General features: G+C 35.4%; 2 protein-coding genes and 1 long non-coding RNA gene across 3 annotated transcripts; all 3 read left to right on the top strand.

Moving 5' to 3' along the window:
* The first annotated feature begins 4,169 nt into the window (after positions 1-4,169).
* Positions 4,170-5,735, top strand: LOC132037961 (uncharacterized). Its single transcript, XR_009410149.1, has 3 exons — positions 4,170-4,301; positions 4,856-4,941; positions 5,188-5,735. It is a non-coding gene; the product is annotated as an uncharacterized LOC132037961 (long non-coding RNA).
* A 1,250-nt stretch (positions 5,736-6,985) lies between these two features.
* LOC132037511 (protein Brevis radix-like 4) lies at positions 6,986-13,951 on the top strand. The gene is made up of 6 exons (XM_059428042.1): positions 6,986-7,417; positions 7,562-7,733; positions 8,051-8,442; positions 12,322-12,457; positions 12,572-12,957; positions 13,456-13,951. The coding sequence occupies exons 2-6, from the start codon at positions 7,611-7,613 to the stop codon at positions 13,535-13,537; spliced, it is 1,119 nt and encodes a 372-aa protein (XP_059284025.1). The 5' UTR covers positions 6,986-7,417; positions 7,562-7,610; the 3' UTR covers positions 13,538-13,951.
* Positions 13,952-17,289: 3,338 nt separating this feature from the next.
* Positions 17,290-18,192, top strand: LOC132038510 (uncharacterized). Its single transcript, XM_059429168.1, has one exon. The coding sequence runs from the start codon at positions 17,290-17,292 to the stop codon at positions 18,190-18,192; it is 903 nt and encodes a 300-aa protein (XP_059285151.1).
* The last annotated feature ends 577 nt before the right edge of the window (positions 18,193-18,769 follow it).

Raw genomic sequence — 18,769 nt, 5'->3', positions numbered from 1 at the left:
AGTTATGTTAATGATGTTAGTTTCATAATGATAATCGGAGGTGCAATGACCAATGATAATCGGAGGTGCAATGACTTTATGCCACTCCGATAGATTCAAATTGTCTTCTTATCATTCATGCATTATATATATATATATATTTATTTTTTATTTTTTATTTTTTTATTTTATGACACCGAGCCGCGCTATAGTCGGTCCGGTATGGCACCTATTGTGCACACCACTGCAGTTGGGTACAATATGATGATAATAGCCCCAAAGAGCGGCTTAATGATGATGATGCAACCCCACAGTGTGGCTTATATATATGTATATGTTTTAAAAGAAAGCATGCATGTCATACGCCCTCAGAGGCTTTCAGATGTACAGGTTGACTCTTTTTTATCTCATGTTATCTTCATGTCTTTATTATGTTGTTTCTCACGCCTTATATACTCGGTACATTATCCATATTGACGTCCCTTTTGTCTGGGGATGCTGCATTTCATGCCCGCAGGTCTTGAAATTCAGGTTGATGGCCTACCCAGTAGGATACCAGCTTAGCAGATAGTGTTATTGCACTCTACTTGTTCCGGAGTTGCCTTGTGAGTCAGTATGTCATATGTATGGGTATGGCGGAGCCCTGTCCTAACTACGTTATGTCATGTACTCTAGTAGAGGCTTGTAGACAGTTATGTACAGTCAAATGTTAGATGGCCTTGTCAACTTATGTACTATTGCATAGATGTATATGACGGCCTTGTCGACCCCGTCCAGTATGTCCCATTGTTACGTAGTTATGTCCTTTCAGACTTGTTTTATTTCAGTCTATCATTTCTGTGAGTCGACTGGTTATCTCATGGTGGCCCTAATGGCCCACCTATACTTATGATTATGTTACGGATGTATGTCTAGTGGTACTTGGCAAGTAAGGCCAGGTGCCAGTCATAGCCTTCTAGTTTGGGTCGTGACAAAAGTGGTATCAGAGCAGTGTTGTCCTAGGGTTGTCTACAAGCCGTGTCTAGTAGAGTCTTGTTTATGCGTGTGTTGCGCACCACACTTATAAACAGGAGGCTGCACGACATTTAAGATGGTTACTTTTGTTCCTTATTCTAGATTGTGCTATAGAGCCGAGTCATAGGATATGAAATTCTTAACCCTAACCTTTCTTTGATCTTATAGTTGGAAGATGACTTATTCGGGAAGAACTACAGATGGTCCGAGGACTGAAGTGACGATGGGGTTGGGAGTGAGTTACTATCTAGAGGAGGACCCAATTGAGGATATATCCTCTATTGAGACGGACCTTTCTGAGATCATATCTTTTATGGAAACAGACCCGTCTGAGATTCGGAGTGAGTCAGCACTATAGGTATCGTCGACCTTGATGAGTGTAGAGGAGCCAGGAAGAGGTCCGATGTCGCCAGTTTCACCTTTGGCCCTAGCTGGGCAAGAAAGAAGAAGACCAATGCCGGGAGTTGATCCCCAAGCTTTGTACTATGGTTGACCATCGGAGGGTGCAGGGCTTTCTGAGACACCGAGGAGTTTGCAGCCTGAGAGTCTAACTAATCGAGACTTGACGTCATCTATAGAACAAAGTTCGAATGAATATGGTAGCCAGACCACGAGGGTCAGTATAGTTTGTACGTTTGTAAAGGTTCCGAGTGGCGATGAACAACCAATGGAGGGACAACGAGAAGAAGAATTTCCCCAGCCCATGTTAGAACGATTTGTGCCAGATCAAAGCTCTAGAGTAGGGCTATGGCAAGGTTCGCATCCGTCAGGATTTCCGGACCAGAGCGACTGAGGATTGAAGGTATATTCACCGCTTTGATAAAATGTTAGAATTAAATGAGTGTGATTCTGAAATGTTTTATCTTAAGCAACAACAATAAGTCGTAAAGCCCCAAAGTTACATCTAGAAAAGGAAAAAGGGTAGTGTTAATAGAAGAACCTTATGAATTGTTAGGACCGTGTTAAGATTGTGAGTATGTTGATAAAATAGTAAAGACATGTTTTTGTAATAAGAAGATGATATGATTAGATGGTCGTTGTAATTGCTTCAAAGAAAAGATATAGAAAGGCTATGTATGTGTTTCAGTAAGACACCTAAGTCTTATTATGTAAATGGTCTGCGAACAAGAAGGTAAAACATAAAAGGTGGAATAAGAAAGGAGTGTAGATTACAAGGATTGTAATGTTTATGGCCATACAATACTGAATTTTAATATTTGTACTAAGATAGTTTTTCTGGTTGGACAATGAATGGGATTGAAATAGTCAGAAAAGATAGAAGAACGACAAGTATTATTCATTAAGATGTATTTTGATGGAAGTTTTCTTACTCATGGTTCGATATTGATAAAGATGTTATAACGCTATATGAGTGTAAGGGTATGCGAATTATGAGCTGTTTTTGAAGAAGATAGAGTTGCATTTTCTTTTTAAGGAAAAATTATGGGAAGGATCGAAGTATGCCTTAATATGACACTTGAGCAATTACGCAAATGATTTATGAGCCAATGAAGTAAAGAAACAGTATAGATTATATCGTTAAAGGTGTTATGCAGGGACATGAGTATAAAAGTATACGAGTCATGGGTTTTTCGAAGGAATGTATAAGACGAAAGGTAGGACCAAGGTATAGGGGATTATCCTTCAGGAAGTTTTACGACAACGGGATTATTGAGTTAGTAATGTAAGGCTATATTGCTAATGGGGGAAAAATAAGAAATGTCTCGAGAAGGTTATCTAGAATAAAAGCAAGGGGCGAGGAACCAAGAAGGTAGAAATAGAATCCATAGAGGATGGAAAATGAAGAAGTTTAAGGTTGCAAAGTGATACAAGCTATGTTTTTCCTTAGCGATGAATTAGTAATCTAAAGGAGGTTTACTAAAAAGTCGAACGTCTATACAACGAAGAGATGTCAACGATCAGGATAAACCTATGAGAAGAAATCTTGTGCTAGCTATCATTACAGTGATAGGAAAAGAGAAAGATAATTACTAGAAAAAGGGTAAGGGAAACCATAAAGACCTCTTTGATAAGAGGTGGAACCGGTACGTCAATCAGAGTATGTGACCTTTATATGTATATGCACCACACCTGAACAGATGGACTAAAAGATGAGTAGCTACTATCAAGATTAATCGCGAAAACATTGGAAATATGTACTTATAGGAAATGGGAAGATAAATGGGATATTAACCGTAAAACATTGGACCATTACCTTAAGGGGGAAGAAGAGACGATAAGTATTAGGCCAGAAGTATGCTTAGAAAGATGGTAACTGGAAGGGGTTAGAAACCACTTCAAAGAAATCCCACTAGCGAAAATATAAGTTGTAGGAACGAATGGCTAATAGAAGTAAGTTAAAAGAAAAACTAACTTTGAAGAGTAAGAAAAATCTATACTATATTAAAAGGAAATAATAAGAAAGAATATTAAGTCAGGTGACAAGCTAATAAAAGGCACATGACGATATAATCATATCAAGTCTGGATCTGAACTGTGAAAGTTTTATTCATGCAGCCTTTGGGACAAATACATTTTAAGACCTTTGTGCTTCTATTTTAATAGTTCATTATCTAGCGTCAGATACTTCCGGCAATCTTAGAATGTATGTTCTTCGCGTTATCCGACTAGACAAGAAACATATGGATACAACTTATTATTAATTTGTTGTTGTCTTTCGTGGAATTGAAGTGAGAAAATACACTTTTTTTTCTTCTCCAGCTGATTTTGCGGTAGCTTCGTCACTTTTATAACCCCTGATAATTGACATACATTACTTGAAACCTCTAGATGATGATAATTCAAGAAAATTGGTTGATTTATTTGATCAACTAATGTAAAAGCATACTTTTAGTCTATATGGACTTGTAGGAGTATTTTTTACTATAAAATTCACACTTAAGTTTAAACAAAAATGCTCTACAAAATATATTTTTGAGGAGTAGCACGTCTCTCACAAGTAGAAACTATCTAAAGTTTAGGGTTGCGTATATGAGAAGCCATGATGTGAATGAGATTTTTTTTGGTCTATCTTTAATTTCATTTTTATAGTCAGGTTCGGACGACTTTTTGTAAAAAGCTGTTGCAAGCCATTAAAGATATTAGCAAAGCTAAATGAGTTGGTTGACTTTTTGCCTGATTCAGAAATTGAACTTTTTGAGATTGAGTTCTCTTCTTTTGTTGTTAGGTTTTTGACTCAAAACGTTGATGTGTGATTTTTCTAGTTTTGTTATTCGCAGGAAATGAGATTTGAATCAAAAGTGGTGAGTAAACATACTAACAGAAAGTTGAGTTTTTGTGGTTGTCAGGTATGTGAAATCAATTGCCAGTAGCCACTTTGAGGGCTTTTATGCATTTGCTTCTGTAGTTGATTTCTTTTAATAGTTATTATTTTTATTTCTTCTGCTGAATTTTTTAGCAAGAAATTTTTTTATGCACTACTCTGCCTTTGCAACTAGAAGATAGGTATATTATTTTCTTTCAAAAATTCCTTCGAAAGTAAGGTAATGAACAATATTGCTTTCTAGAGTTCCTTCATTTTTGGAGGACGTCCACAATAATTGTCAGATTTGTATTGCATGCTTTTATTGTGATTTTTGCCCTTGGAGTATAAAAGATTGTATACTGTTTGAAATAATGAAGCTGTAGCAGCTGCATATACCTCCTTGATTGTGCATTTTTCATTGAATGTTGACCTTTTGCATATGGTTTTGATGGGGTATTTGTGCATATTACCGTTGATTATAAACTTTCACAAGTTACATTTATAATTACTCTCACCACTACTTCGTTGGGGCGATACATGATATACTTGTTAAGTGTTCCATATACTCACTCTTCTTTCTCTGCGCTTTATGTGCAGATTTAAGTTTGAGCACCAACAACGTTCGTGAGTGAGATCCATTATATTGCTTCCGTTGCAGTGGTGAACTACCAGCTTTGTTCGCGGTGACTCAAATTATCTATCTTACTTATGTATTTCTTTTAGATAGTGATGTATTATTTCCACTTTTAGTAGCTTATGACTCAGTTGAACCAAGTTCTTGGGTTATTTTTTATATTCTGCATTGTATGAGATATTGTATGATTCTAATTATTTTATCGCTATCTTTATTAGATTTTATATCATTTATGATCTGTGATAATTTTTATTTTTTATTTTTTTATTTTTTATGTTTTTGGTTCGTTTAACAGGGATACAAAATGCTAATAACGACTTTGGGGTATCATGCTTAGGGGTACTAGTGTTGTACTCATACTACACTTGCTGCGCTCTTGTACAAATACTGATCCAGGCTCCAGTATAAGATTTCATGGCTGATCGAGAGTCAGTGATTCGAGACTTTCAGGGTGAGCTACATGGTCGTTTGTGGCCCCTGGGACTCTCTTCCTATTTATTTTCTGTACTTGATTTCTACCAGGTGGTTCGCATACCGATGAGAAAGTGGTGCCATCATGACCGTGAATGGGTCGTGACACACATACAAAGAAGCAAAATAAACATTTAAAGTATTCTTTAAGTTTGAAATTAATTTTATATTCTGTTTAGTAGAAGGTAAAAGTTTATTCCTTTTACCAAAGAGAGTATAAAATTAATCTCAAAGTTAATCCTAAATATCTCACCTTATCCTTTAAGCTTGATATTATTTTATCCACATCCTAGGTGGAATAAAATAATTCCAGGACTATAATCCCGGGATAACTTAGTCCGCTTACCAAACAACCCCTTATAGTTTAAGTAGGCACCAGTGTAATAAAATATTTTTCACTTTATTTGAAATATTTGAAGATAGAATTGTGTTTGGTTATACTTTGTGCAAAGAATATTTGGTTGTTTGAATGTATTTTTCCTTTAAAATAAAAAATAAAATAAGATTTATACCCCTCAATTTCTATAAACTAGCAAAACGATCCAACTTGATTAATTTACCTGAAGCATATTGCCAAATTTGCTCTAAAAGAGTAATATCTCATAGTGGATATTCACATAACGTCATAAATTGGATCTCATGTAATTTTTTTAAGTACAACAAAAATTGTTTCACTAATTCAAATGTCATGATTAATATATGTTTTACTCTTTCTAAAATCTATCTAATAATCAAAACTCAATTAAAAAGATCCGACTCCATGCGATGCAAAACTCAAACTGGTGCACACTTGATCAAATTGAAATGATGTCGTTTTTTATAAAAATAAAAAATTTAGGGCAAAATTGGAAAAAAAAGGTAAAATAAAAAGTGAGATAGAAAAGGTGAAAAGAGGTTTTGAGGTGTTTTCCAAGAATTGTCAAGGCCAAATGATGATAATGAAAAAAAAAAAAAATTCGAAAAAAGGTGAATAATTCTCATGGACAAACAACTTAGTATCAAGTAAAGTCTTTCTTATACTCCCTCCCCTTCAATTGTTTTTGTCTTAATTTAACTCGCATTTTAAATTTTAAGTAAGAGTTTTTCTTGTGATATTAAACTAAAAATATATATAATGTACTAAAATGTCTTTTAAATTTATGATCTTAAATATGCCATGTGGGATATGAAAATTAAAGAATTATCAGATTAGAAAAGTTTTTTTTTTTCAAAATAGACTAAAAAAAAGTTGTTTAAATTTCATTTTGAAAGAGTATTTTCATTCTTTCACAACATAAATTTAAATTAATTAAATCAGTAAACTTCAAGCGCCAATGATTTAAAAAGAAAAGTTCGCACCTGTAAGTAGACTTTTGGCCGGTAGATGGTAACACGGATCCCTATGTGCTGCAATCTTTTCAAACTCAAAAATGAAGAATATATATATGTGCCCAATAAAGGGACCCCAAAAAAGGAATTACATAGAGAAAAAGAAAAAGAAACAACAATGACATATAACAGTGGTAGTTTCTATAAGTGAAGTCAAGAAAGATAAGCCATGTACGTAAATCTTATCTCTATCTTGAAAAATAAAGAGATTATTTTTGATAGACCATCGGCTCAAGTAACACAGAAGCAATATCATGATAGCAAGAAAAATAAAATAGAAAAGACAAGAAGTAACAATAGAAAACTACGAATAAGAGATACGCGAATGTTAAAATAAAAATAAGAAAAATAGACAGAAAAAGAAAAAGAAAAAGAAAAAGAGAAAGTAAAAGCAAATAGAACTTAGCTTAGCCCCAATAGCTTCCTACTCTGTTAAAGCAACACTAATAAATTCTTTCCAATTTCTTCATCTTCAAGCTCTTAGTAGCCATTGTTTCTCTTCCCTTAATTTCTGAACCATCCATCTGTACAACTGAGACTCTCTTCATAATTTTTTTTTCTTTTTTTCTTATTTCTTGGTTTTAAGTTTAGAATAAATGATTTAGTTGACTGTTGCTTCAGGGGTGTCTTACTTAATGTACTACAGGAATCTCTTTGATGGCGCAATTTAAGGGAACGCATTAAAAGTGCGCACTTCATTTTTCCTTATTACCCTCTTCCTCTTATACAATATTTCTTCATATTCCACCCATACTCTCTAATTACCCTTCTCTTCCAATTTCTTCAATTCACCCAAATATTCATTGCATTTGTTGATTCCCCTGTTTTAGGTGCTTTTCAACTTCAATTTGGCAATTAAGAATTTAATTGTGTAGAGAGATGCTTACGTGTATAGCTCGTTCGAAGCAAGCGAGCGATGATTCGCTTGATCATCAACCTGAGAAATTCAATCCTAATGCTGCTCCGGCCAATAAACAAGCCGTTAAAACACTCACTTCTCAGGTACATACATTTCTCATATACTTATTAATCACCATTATATATGGCACAAGCATGTATTAACTGATTGGATGAACAAGTATTTAATTTCTACATTTATATATATACACATTGAAGGAGGGACCTTGGAGCAACAGTAAAATTGTTTCTTGTGTGATCTATAAGTCAATGGGTTCTAACCGCGGAAATAACTATTATTGCTTGCATTAGATTACATTGTTTACCTACTAACACGCAAGAATGTCTTAATAAAATTAATAGCCTAAAGCCAAATTTTAATATGAGGCTTTTAAAATATGCATCAAATTGTGTCATTGTAGATCAAGGACATGGCATTGAAAGCATCAGGAGCATACAAGCAATGCAGTCCATGTGCTACAACTCAGCCAACTCTCCGAAAAAACGGAAGCCAAAACGACTCAGACTCGTCTACATCGTTGGATAAATTCCGGTGGTCATACAAGAGAACAGGGAGCTCAAGTTCCAGCTCGACGACGGCGGGGAGGAAGGAACTGGAGGCAAGGCTGAAAGGGATATCGAGTGGTGAAGTTACGCCGGTATCGGCGTCAGCTAGTGGGCGGCGAGTTGAAACGGTCGTGTTTGTTGAAGAAAGTGAGCCGAAAGAATGGGTGGCTCAAGTCGAACCGGGTGTGCTAATCACTTTTGTTTCGTTACCACGTGGCGGCAATGATCTCAAACGCATTCGATTCAGGTACTCTTTCACGAAATTTTTAATTATTATACTAATTATCAGAGAATTTGTCTTAATCGTTTTCTTATTATTTAATTTATTACTCTCTCCGTCTCAATTTACGTGTACTACTTTTCTTTTTTATATGTCCATAAAGAGTGTGTCTTTCTATATTTAGTAAGTTGATAAATTATACATTATGCATGTCAAGTTTATAATTACAAGATTTAAAAATCTCATTTTATTTCTTAAATTTTGTGTCTAGTCCGAAGACACTTAAATTGAAACGAAGGGAGTACTATTTTCATTTGTTTTTGTTATTCATGAGTGGGGAACCATTACTTGGTACTTAATTCGATTTAATAATTTTGTTGGACCATTGTTTATTTTCTCTTTGATGGACCAACAACTTTATAGCCGTCTATATCTTATAGGTTAGACGAATTGTTAGTGGAATTTATTAACATTGGGGATAGAGGCGCGAATCCAGATTTTTATTAAGGGGTTTAAAAAATAAAAATGTAATATCTGAAATTTGAACTTTCAAATTTTGAATTCTCTTAGTCACTGAACCAAGCTCTAGTCTTTTATTTAAGGGATTCAAAATTTATCTATTACATAAAAAATAAAAATTTTTTATCTCATATATACAACGTAATTTTTTGCCACAGACTCTCCTAGATCCGCCTCTGACTACGGATGTACTTCGAAATTTCATTTTCTTTTCTTTTATCCCCTAGTTAGATGGTAAAGGACATAATTTGGGCCTAGAATGTTCTTGGTTGTCAATAGTAATTCTTAAAAGTCCTCTTTAACCACTTAGGGGTCGTTTGGTTGCTAGTCGAAATAGTCCCGGGATTATAATCCCGGGACTAATTTATCCCATATAGTGGGATTATTTTATACCATCTAAAAGATGGTATAAAATAATCCCAGTATAAGTGGGTTAAGAAGGTATAAGGTGGGTTATTCTAGAGCTAATTTTTATACCACGTTTGGTACAAGGTATAAATTTATTCCGGGATTATTTTATACCTTATACCAAACGTGGTATAAAAATTAGCGCTGGGATAACCCACCTTATACCTTGAACCAAACGACGACTTAAAGAAAAATATTAGGATACATTTCTTGACTACATAAAGGAGAATGACTAGTTAAACTCCATGGTCTCCAATTGAGCTTTAACCGAGGAATAAGAAGAGCTATTTTACTTTTGAGTACAACTTGCATGTTTCATTTTGTATTAAGTGTGAGTTGATTGATAGAACTCTTACCATGTATAGTAGTACTATTGAAGAGAAATATACCACATCGGTGACAAATGAGAATTCTGAATTCTTTATAAGAATTGGACAATCATTCTCTTTGAACTAGCTTTTGGGGTATGAGTTAGGCGCAAACCCTAATTTGACAATTATTCAAGTGTGAGTCGAAATCTATTCATGAAAGGATGCATTACAAAACAGAAGTACAAAATGTCAGAGAAAAAAGAATGATGCCTATGGCGTTTACAAAACATTTTTGTGAGTATTTGGTTTGGATGATTTGATTTTGGCTTTGTGGTGATAGAATTTGTTTTATGTTTTGAATTTTTGTTTCATTTAGGGGAAAAACGAGTGTAATTTTTTTTTTTTTTCAAAGACAAAAAGGTTTGTTTTTGTGGGTTAAAAATTGTTATACCTATTGAAAGGACTCCCTCCGTTTCGATTTGTTTGTCTTGGTTACTATTTGGACAATTAAAGTATATTTTCTTTGATAATAATAATTTTCAATTGTTAACTATTATAATACTTTTTATGTAGTTTTTAGGTATTTAAATTTTATTTCGAAAAAGATAAATTTTTTATAATCGATACCAAACATTTGTTAGTTTGTCCATCCTACTCCGAATTAAGCCAAACAAATTGAAATAGAGGAAGTATTAATCGTCACCTAACTATCTTTTGTCATAATATGTAATTCTAAAATTAGTGGAGAACGAATTATCACAGTCCATGATGTATATCCAATTGTCGGTGGTCACAGTGGAGATTAATGGTTCCTTTCAAAGTTTCAAACCCTAACTATGTGGCTAGTAAATGAATGTTGGTATTGTTATTGTCAATATTAGCAACAGTTTATGGTCAAAGTGACATGAAAGAGCAATTCATTTGTGTTTCGGTCGGTCCCTGCAAAAAAGTTTACCTGTGATTATTACCAAAAGAAAGCGTGCTAAAAGTAAATTTTGACGCCCCACCCAAATACCACCTTTTTTAACCTCTGTTCATACGAAGAAATGAGTAGGTGCTGGTGGTAATTATAACCTCCGATCATGAAAAAAAAAAGGGTGCAACAAGAAAATAAGATTCCTTTCAAATTAAAGTCTAAAAAGGAAAAAAATCATCAAGCACTTTGGTGGGCCAGTTTTGATTGTGTTGGCAAAAACCTTTTACTAATGTTGTCTTCTTGTCGGGAGTTGCCACCCCCTTTCATTTTCAATCTTTGATCATGAGTAGTTCTTCCATTTTGTCATCTTGTAGGTACTTGGCTGTCAAAGTTTTGTCTCTCAAGACATTTATTCACACTTGTTTTGCCACACAATGAAAATAGTGACAACCGGCGTGGAAAATCACTAGGAGAAAAGTCTATGTTAAGGTTGTGACCCTAGGAAGTGGGAGCCAAGACTTTTGCAATTGAATACTATAGGCCTCACCTTAATTAGTGGAACCCGTGCATCACAAGATTTGTGAAGTCTGATAGTCTTTAACCTTCCTAATTATCACTAAAAAATATAAAATACAATTGTGAAAGAAATACCGTTCAAATTCTTTTCTTTTCAGAAACAGCCTCGCTCTACCCCACAAAAGTAAAGGTAAGATTTGCGTACATAGTACTTTTTTCAGACCCCACTTGTGAGATTACACGGGATATGTTGTTGTTTGTTGTTGATTGTGATAGAGTTGATCAATCATTGATGAACGGTATTTCTTAATAATCTGTTCAATGGCCTGTGAGTCACTATCCATCCCCGTGAAATAAATTTAATCATTTTCTTGGTTGGTGAAGGATAGGATGTCCCCTAAGCAAAGTCAAAGGCTATGCATTTTATCCATGCATTAAAGCCAGTTTTTGAGTTATTGGTCCACTTAAATTATGAAGGGAATCCCCTTTGCCCCCTTTGTCTAAAAGCTTGTGTGAGTGGTAGGCCATGAAAGAGGACACTTACTCCATAACATAATCTACTAATTACATCACTTGCTATAATGTCTTAGGAATTTTGACCGCCAGACTATGGCTAATTTAGTTTTCTTTCTTTGGTTCTCGCTTCAACATTTCTACCTTCTTACTTTGCACGAAATAATTACTACTTCTTTCATCCCAATTTATGTGAAAGTGTTTGACCGGATATAAAGTATAAGAATGAAAGAAAGACTTTTAAAGCTTGTTGTAAAAAATAAGCTATATATATATTAGTGTGACTTTAGATCATCTCATTAGAGGTAAATTAGAAAGTTTAAAATCAAATTGTTACTATATAGAGATGTGTCATTTAGTTTGGAACAGACTAAAAAGGAAGGAGTGTCACATAATTTGAGATGAAGGGAGTAATAATCTAAACATTCAGCTGGTAATGGTTTCAGCTTAGCAGGTGCTCTGAAGGTGCATTGCATAAACCACAATGCCCATGAATCAAATAGGCAACCAATGAACTATTATCATGTCGAAAAAAAGTCCTGTTACCTCATGTATGTTCACTTTACAAAAACGTGGTTTGACAAAACTTTAAGAAAATGAAAAGGAGGAGCTTATGTATGTCTTATTAACGGAAAAATAGTTGCATGTTCTAAATTAAGGATTTTTTGGGATAGATCATAGATGAAGCCGAATTTCTGACTCATGGTTATTTTGTTATAATAGTCGAGAAATGTTTAATAAATACCAAGCTCAAAGATGGTGGTCAGAGAATTGTGAGAAGGTAATGGAGCTTTATAATGTCCAAAGGTTGAATCGCCAAGCCTTTCCCCTGCCAACACCTCCAAGATCTGAAGACGAGGTACCCATCTAATTCCCGCTTCATGGTGTTTAAGTATGTCAAATATCTGTTCCTTTATATTAGTCCTTTTTTTGCTTTATCATGAATATCAATCAACTCTTCATTCTTTTGTAGATTTCAAAAATCGAATCCATTGAAGACAGTCCTGTGACACCCCCGCTCACTAAAGAACGCCTACCCCGTACTTTGTTCCGTCCAATGTATTCATCTTCAGATTCTCTTGAACTACACTCGACCCATTCTCGCTATAATTATGACTCTTGCGGTGTCTCCTCAACTCCAAAACTCTCAAGCATCAGTGGAACAAAGACGGAGATATCATCAATGGATGCCTCTATTCGGACTAGCACATCAAGGGATGCAGATCGCTCTGGAGAGCTATCCATCAGCAATGCCAGTGATCTTGAAACCGAATGGGTTGAACAAGATGAGCCTGGAGTTTACATCACCATACGATCTCTACCAGATGGCAAAAGAGAACTCAAACGTGTCAGATTCAGGTTAGTTTCGTCTCTCTGATTAGCAACTAAAACAGGCATATTTGATTGCACTAGCACATTTAATATTTCAAGTTACATCTTCTTAAATGACCTAAGGGTAATGATGAGAATGCAGTAAAATGGACCTACTAGGCAAGCCTAGTTATGCAAGTAGACCTATAAGAACAGTGTCAAAATTATTGCCTCAAAATGCTATTATTACAGCTGCACCTCTGTCCATTTTGGTAATAAGAATTAGACCATTCTCAGTAAAGCTTTCATCATAACATGCTTGATGAAGTATTGTGTAGATGTATTTCACATACATATTTAATTTCTTACACGTTTTTAAAATGCGTTGATGGTAAGAAGAAAAGCGTATAGAGAAAACTGCACTAATTATATTTTACTGTATACATTAAGGACATGGTCTTTGAGCTACTTTTGCCTCTCTTTATTTGTTCTCATTGTATAATCTTTCTGATTGAGGCTGATATAAGCTTATGCATGTGGATGCAGCCGAGAAAAATTTGGAGAAGTGCATGCCAGGTTATGGTGGGAAGAGAATCGTGCTAGGATACACAAACAATATCTGGGATGAGAGCGCTTATTATTGCGAATATTGCTATATTTCCTGTTGGTTGCCAATTAAGGAGATGTTGCCTACATGGGTGTTACACTTCTTTGGCAATGCTCATGGTATTCATTATACATATGTGGAGTCAGAGATTAGTATAAGAGAGGCAATATACAAAGAAGAATCTAAGCTTTGTTACCTTTGCAAACAGCCACCTAGGTTGTTCGCATGTTCTTTCTTTCTTTGTTTTTGTTTAATTTCCTTCATCTAAATTATGGCCAAGCGCCGGGGGGTGGGGGGAGGGGGGCGCAATCTGTGGGTATAAGATTTTAAGGGTTGAGAATTTTGATGTTGATTCCAAAAAGAAGAAGAGATTTTAATTTTAATGTTGGATATGCAAAAATGTTAATAATCAAGGTGGAAGAGTCTCTTCTCTGCTATCAAGCTGTCCTACCTTGACTTTCTTCCCCTCTTCTGTTTTAAGCTTAAATTTGTTGCACGCGGATACATAGTCCATGAGAGATCTCTCAAGGCTAATCCTTTTTACTACTACTACGAGGAAATTAACGACTGTGTAAAATATATATTTGTAATTTTTTTTTTTTTGGTTTGCTGAAATACATGAATTTCTGTGTCATGCAGCACATCTTGCCTATTTTTCTCATTGTTTGCACTTATTGGAGGTTTGACTCTGAATGGTTCAGACCTTAAGCTATTTAGTGCATTCTTCAGATTAAGATCTAAGACTTATTCCGAATAGTGCCTTAATCATTAAGATCTTGAACCATGTCTTAATATCATTAAAAGGTAGTTTTGTATGAAACTTTTTTATCACCAGCTCCAACCCCCACCCCAACCCTCCACCTCAACCCCACCCCCACGCACTCTCCACTCCAACCCCACCCCACCACCCACCCACCCTTCACTCCAACCCCCACCCCACCACTAACCCCAATCCCACCCTACACCACCCACCACTAGAGACCTAGAGACAACATCTTAATTATTTAGATGTGCATTCAGATTCAAACGTCTTAATCTCAATGAAAACAAATGAGGCCTTAATTTTGCTTCATATATTGACAGGTAAAGAATCTTACTAGTTATGTACTACTATAAATTTGTTAAGCTCTGCAACCTTTTATGCTGAGTTAGAGCTTTGGACTGTATAAGTAATTTGTATTTGGGCCTATTGAGAGTCTTTCATCCAACCTCCCCAAAACGAACTCACAACTATAGAGTTGACAAGCCATATAAAAATGGGGAAAGAATGTGCGTGCCCTCTTAAATCAAAATAATTATCTACTCAAACCAAAATAATTACCTATTCATACCCCCATGACTTTCGTACCCCCAGGAAAAATCAAAATTATTTACCCAAGATGTCTCCAAAATTATGATACTAAACATGGTATATAAACATACTGAGATGATATCATGGAAGACTGCTTTAGTCCTTTTCTAGTCCTCCATGATACCAACATGATATATAAAATATACTGAGATGGTATTATGGATGATCGTGTTCATTTATTCAAAATGACACACTTTTCTCGAGAAAAACCTCTATGATACAATCGTCTTATATACATATATTGTGATAGTATCATGAAGGAACGCTTCAGTCCTTCAGTGAGACACTCCTCAGGACCATGGTACCATCGTCGTATATAAATATACTGAGATGGTATCATGGAGGACCGCGTCAGTCCTTCTCTTAGTCCTTCATGATATATGAATATAATGCGATGGTAGCATGGAGGAAGGGATTTGGGCGAGGGAGTATGTCGGGTAAATATTTCCGGCCAGCTGGGATAGAAGCGAAATTACTTTAGGAGGGGCATGGAGCGGATAAATATTTTATATTTAAGGGGTATTTGGTGTTGTTTTCCCTTAATTTGTATGTATAGAAGAATTTCTTTCTCTAAAGGCAGTTTCAATAAAGAGCCTACTTTGGACAAAAACTTTCTTTATTAATATACCGTTTCTTCTACACACATCTCCATAATAGAAAATGGTATGCAATATTAGGATTAACCAACTTGTCTCTCCCTCTTTTTTTTCTTTTTAAAAAGTAAATCGGGAAGAACTTTCTGAGCCCCAAAGGCAGCACCCTAGACGTCAATAGGAATGTCATTGAGTAAAAAATATATCATTTATAAAACTAAAAAGCTTAATTATCTATCTATTCAAAAAAAAAAAAAATGTATAAGGTCCCCAATGTTCTAACAAAAAATAAAATTAGTAGTCTTTCTTCTTGAATTGACACAAAAAGGGGTGAATTGGGTCGTTGCAAATTTTCTCTATGAACTCTGAAATACCTGCCATTTGTTCATCCTACATAACTAACATATAGAACTGGTTCTTCGAATTCTTCTTGCTAGTTGCCTGCAGATACCGCAATACACATAAAATCAAGAACACACTATTTTACGTAAAATTCTACCATGCTCAAAATGTGTAACAACCACGATTCGTTCCTGTGGGATTTCAATTGACTCTCTAGTAAAACAATGAGTCAAATTTGTTTTAGACTCCCTTTATCCCAACAATCACTTGATTGTTGCTAACCCCTTCAAGTTAGATCTAACTTAAAGCCAATTGCTCTCTCAAAGTAACATTACAAATTGCTTCTTGAATAAGCAAAAAAATTACAACTCGATAACCTAATACAAGAAACTAGAACGGGACTCAAACAATTTTGATAACTTTCTGAACAAACATTTCGTCCAACTGATTTCTCTGAATGTTCCTTCTCACCAGAACTCTCAATGCTTGAATGCTCTTGATTCTCACTATTACGTTGATGGATATTATTGAACGTGCATAAAATTGCTTCAATATAATCCTGGACTATTTATAGATAGGTCTCGTTAGTAGCATAAGAAAGCCCAAAGTAGACAAGGAAACAATTACCAAAAGACCTCCAATGAGTTGTCACCTCAGCACTTACCATTGGAAGTGCGGTGACAGAGCCCATAGCAAGTTTTTTTTTTTTTTTTTTTTTTTTTTTTTTTTTTTTAGGAATCGGACCCTTAGTTTTAATTATTAGGTGATAGGATCCTATTTAGGATTAACGCTAATTAAGTGAAGTTAAGTTATTGGGGCGTCAAATTAAGCCCCCAAGTTTTAAAAAATACATTTTCGTCCAAGGATTTAAAAAATAAAAATAATAAAATAAAATTATTATAAATCATTTCCCCCCATTCGTCTCTTCCATAATCTTGATTTTTTCTTCAAATGAAGCTCTCAAATCAGCTCTTCTCCTTTCTTTCGATCTTAACCCTAGTATAGCAGAGCTATCCTTCTCATTTTCTCCTCCCGTTCCTTCTTTCTCAGCTGCCATTGTTAAACCCATTGAAGCTTTTGAAAATAAATTTTGATTTGGGTGGTTATTTCTGGGTTTTACGGCTTGGGATATTACTCTTTTTGGTTATACTTTGGTCCGGTAAGCTTTAATTCGTGATCTGGTAAGCTTTAATTTGTGTTTTTCAAAATTTATAATTTTTGATATTCTATGTCTAGTGTGGACCAATTTAAATTTATTATGGAGGGTTTGTATTAAAACCGCATGGAATTGGAATTCTCCACAAAACATCCAACCTGTTGAATTGGATAATTATCACACCGATGATGATTTGTTGAGGAGCGTGATTCTGTCTGGTAATATATACCCCTTGTTGACGAAAGTGTCCATTAGTTACATAATTGATGCTATTAAAAAGGGACTGCCTCCTATCTATATCACAAATGACCATGAAGTCTGTATACACCTTATGAATGTTGACAAGGATGGTTCCAGGCCTATGTTATATGTAAGTTTGAAGGAGAGGATTGTCGAAAGTCCAAATTCATCAGCTGCACCGAATTCATCAGGGGCAGCCTCAACAATCATCGATGAAGATCCTTGCGAACCTCCAATGGACAATGACATCGATGAAGATCCTTGTAAACCTCCAATGGACAATGACTGTCCTGATAATGTTCATGGAGATGATTTGGAGAATCCTGCTTCCAGAAGCCATAGCTATGTTGATGGAACATGTTTTAAGAGTGGCGACACTTTCAAGGACAAGCGTACGCTAGTGGAAGCACTTGGGATAGCTGCCTTGAAGGCACACTTCAATTTCTATGTCTGGAAGAACAAATCAGTCAAATATATGGCTAGATGTATTGATGATTCTTGCAAGTGGATACTACACGCCAATAAATACATAGTACGTTATAGGTTTATTATAACAGTGTACTGCAATGAACACACATGCGGCATACAACAAGTTTTTACTAACCATTCAAAGGCATCATGTGTAGTTATAGCTAGGCACATTGTGGGTAAATTTGAAGAAGGCGCAGGGATCACTCCCAAAAAAATACAGAAGAAAGTTTCTGAAAGAATTAGCTGTGAAATTAGCTATTGGAAGGCCTATCAGGCAGGCATAATTGCTAAGGAATTCATAAGGGGGTCAGCGGCTGATGGGTATTCGAAATTGATTCCTTATAGTTGGATTGTACATAGTACAAACCCCGAAAGCAAGACAAACTTACAGCTCAATAAGGAGGGGAGATTCTTATATTACTTCTTGGCTTTTGAAGCGTGGATAAGGAGATTTAAGCACATGCTAAAGATCATAGCAGTTGATGGCACACACTTAAAGGAAAAGCATGGAGGTGTTTGTTGACTGCTGTGGTATAAGATGTGGAGAACCATGTTTTCCCAGTGGCCTACTGTGTGGTTGACTCGGAGTATGATGCCTCTTGGAATTACTTTTTCCAACAATTGCTTGACATTGTGCCTAACAACTTAGATTTGTACATAATATTTGATAGGCACCATAGCATTAAGAAGGCAACACGACAAGTTTACACCAATGCTCACCACGGTGTTTGCACAAGGCAACTTTGTGAGAGAATGCGTGGGAGGTTCCATAACAGATCCTTCGAGAAATTCCTTTACAAAGCATCAAAAATATATACCTCGAAGGTGTTCTATGATCACTTTAGTGAAATTATCGCGTTGCACCGGATGTAGCTGATTGCCTTAGGGATGAAGTTGGGTTCGATAAATGGAGCAGGGCATTTTTCCCGAGGAACAGATTTGAAGTGATGACACCAAACATTGCCGAATCATTCAACTCAATGTTTCTAGTGGAGAGAGAGTTCCCCATAACTGCCATTTTCAACACCATTAATACGAGATTTGCTACCAAATTCAATGAAAGACGTACCTTAGCAAAAAATATCCTCTTATTAAACAAT

This window comes from Lycium ferocissimum, chromosome 11, assembly GCF_029784015.1.
Source record: "Lycium ferocissimum isolate CSIRO_LF1 chromosome 11, AGI_CSIRO_Lferr_CH_V1, whole genome shotgun sequence".
In the NCBI taxonomy this organism is placed as follows: Eukaryota; Viridiplantae; Streptophyta; class Magnoliopsida; order Solanales; family Solanaceae; genus Lycium; species Lycium ferocissimum.
The sequence above is the reverse complement of the archived record's forward strand: the minus strand, read 5'-3'. Positions and strand labels throughout refer to the sequence as shown.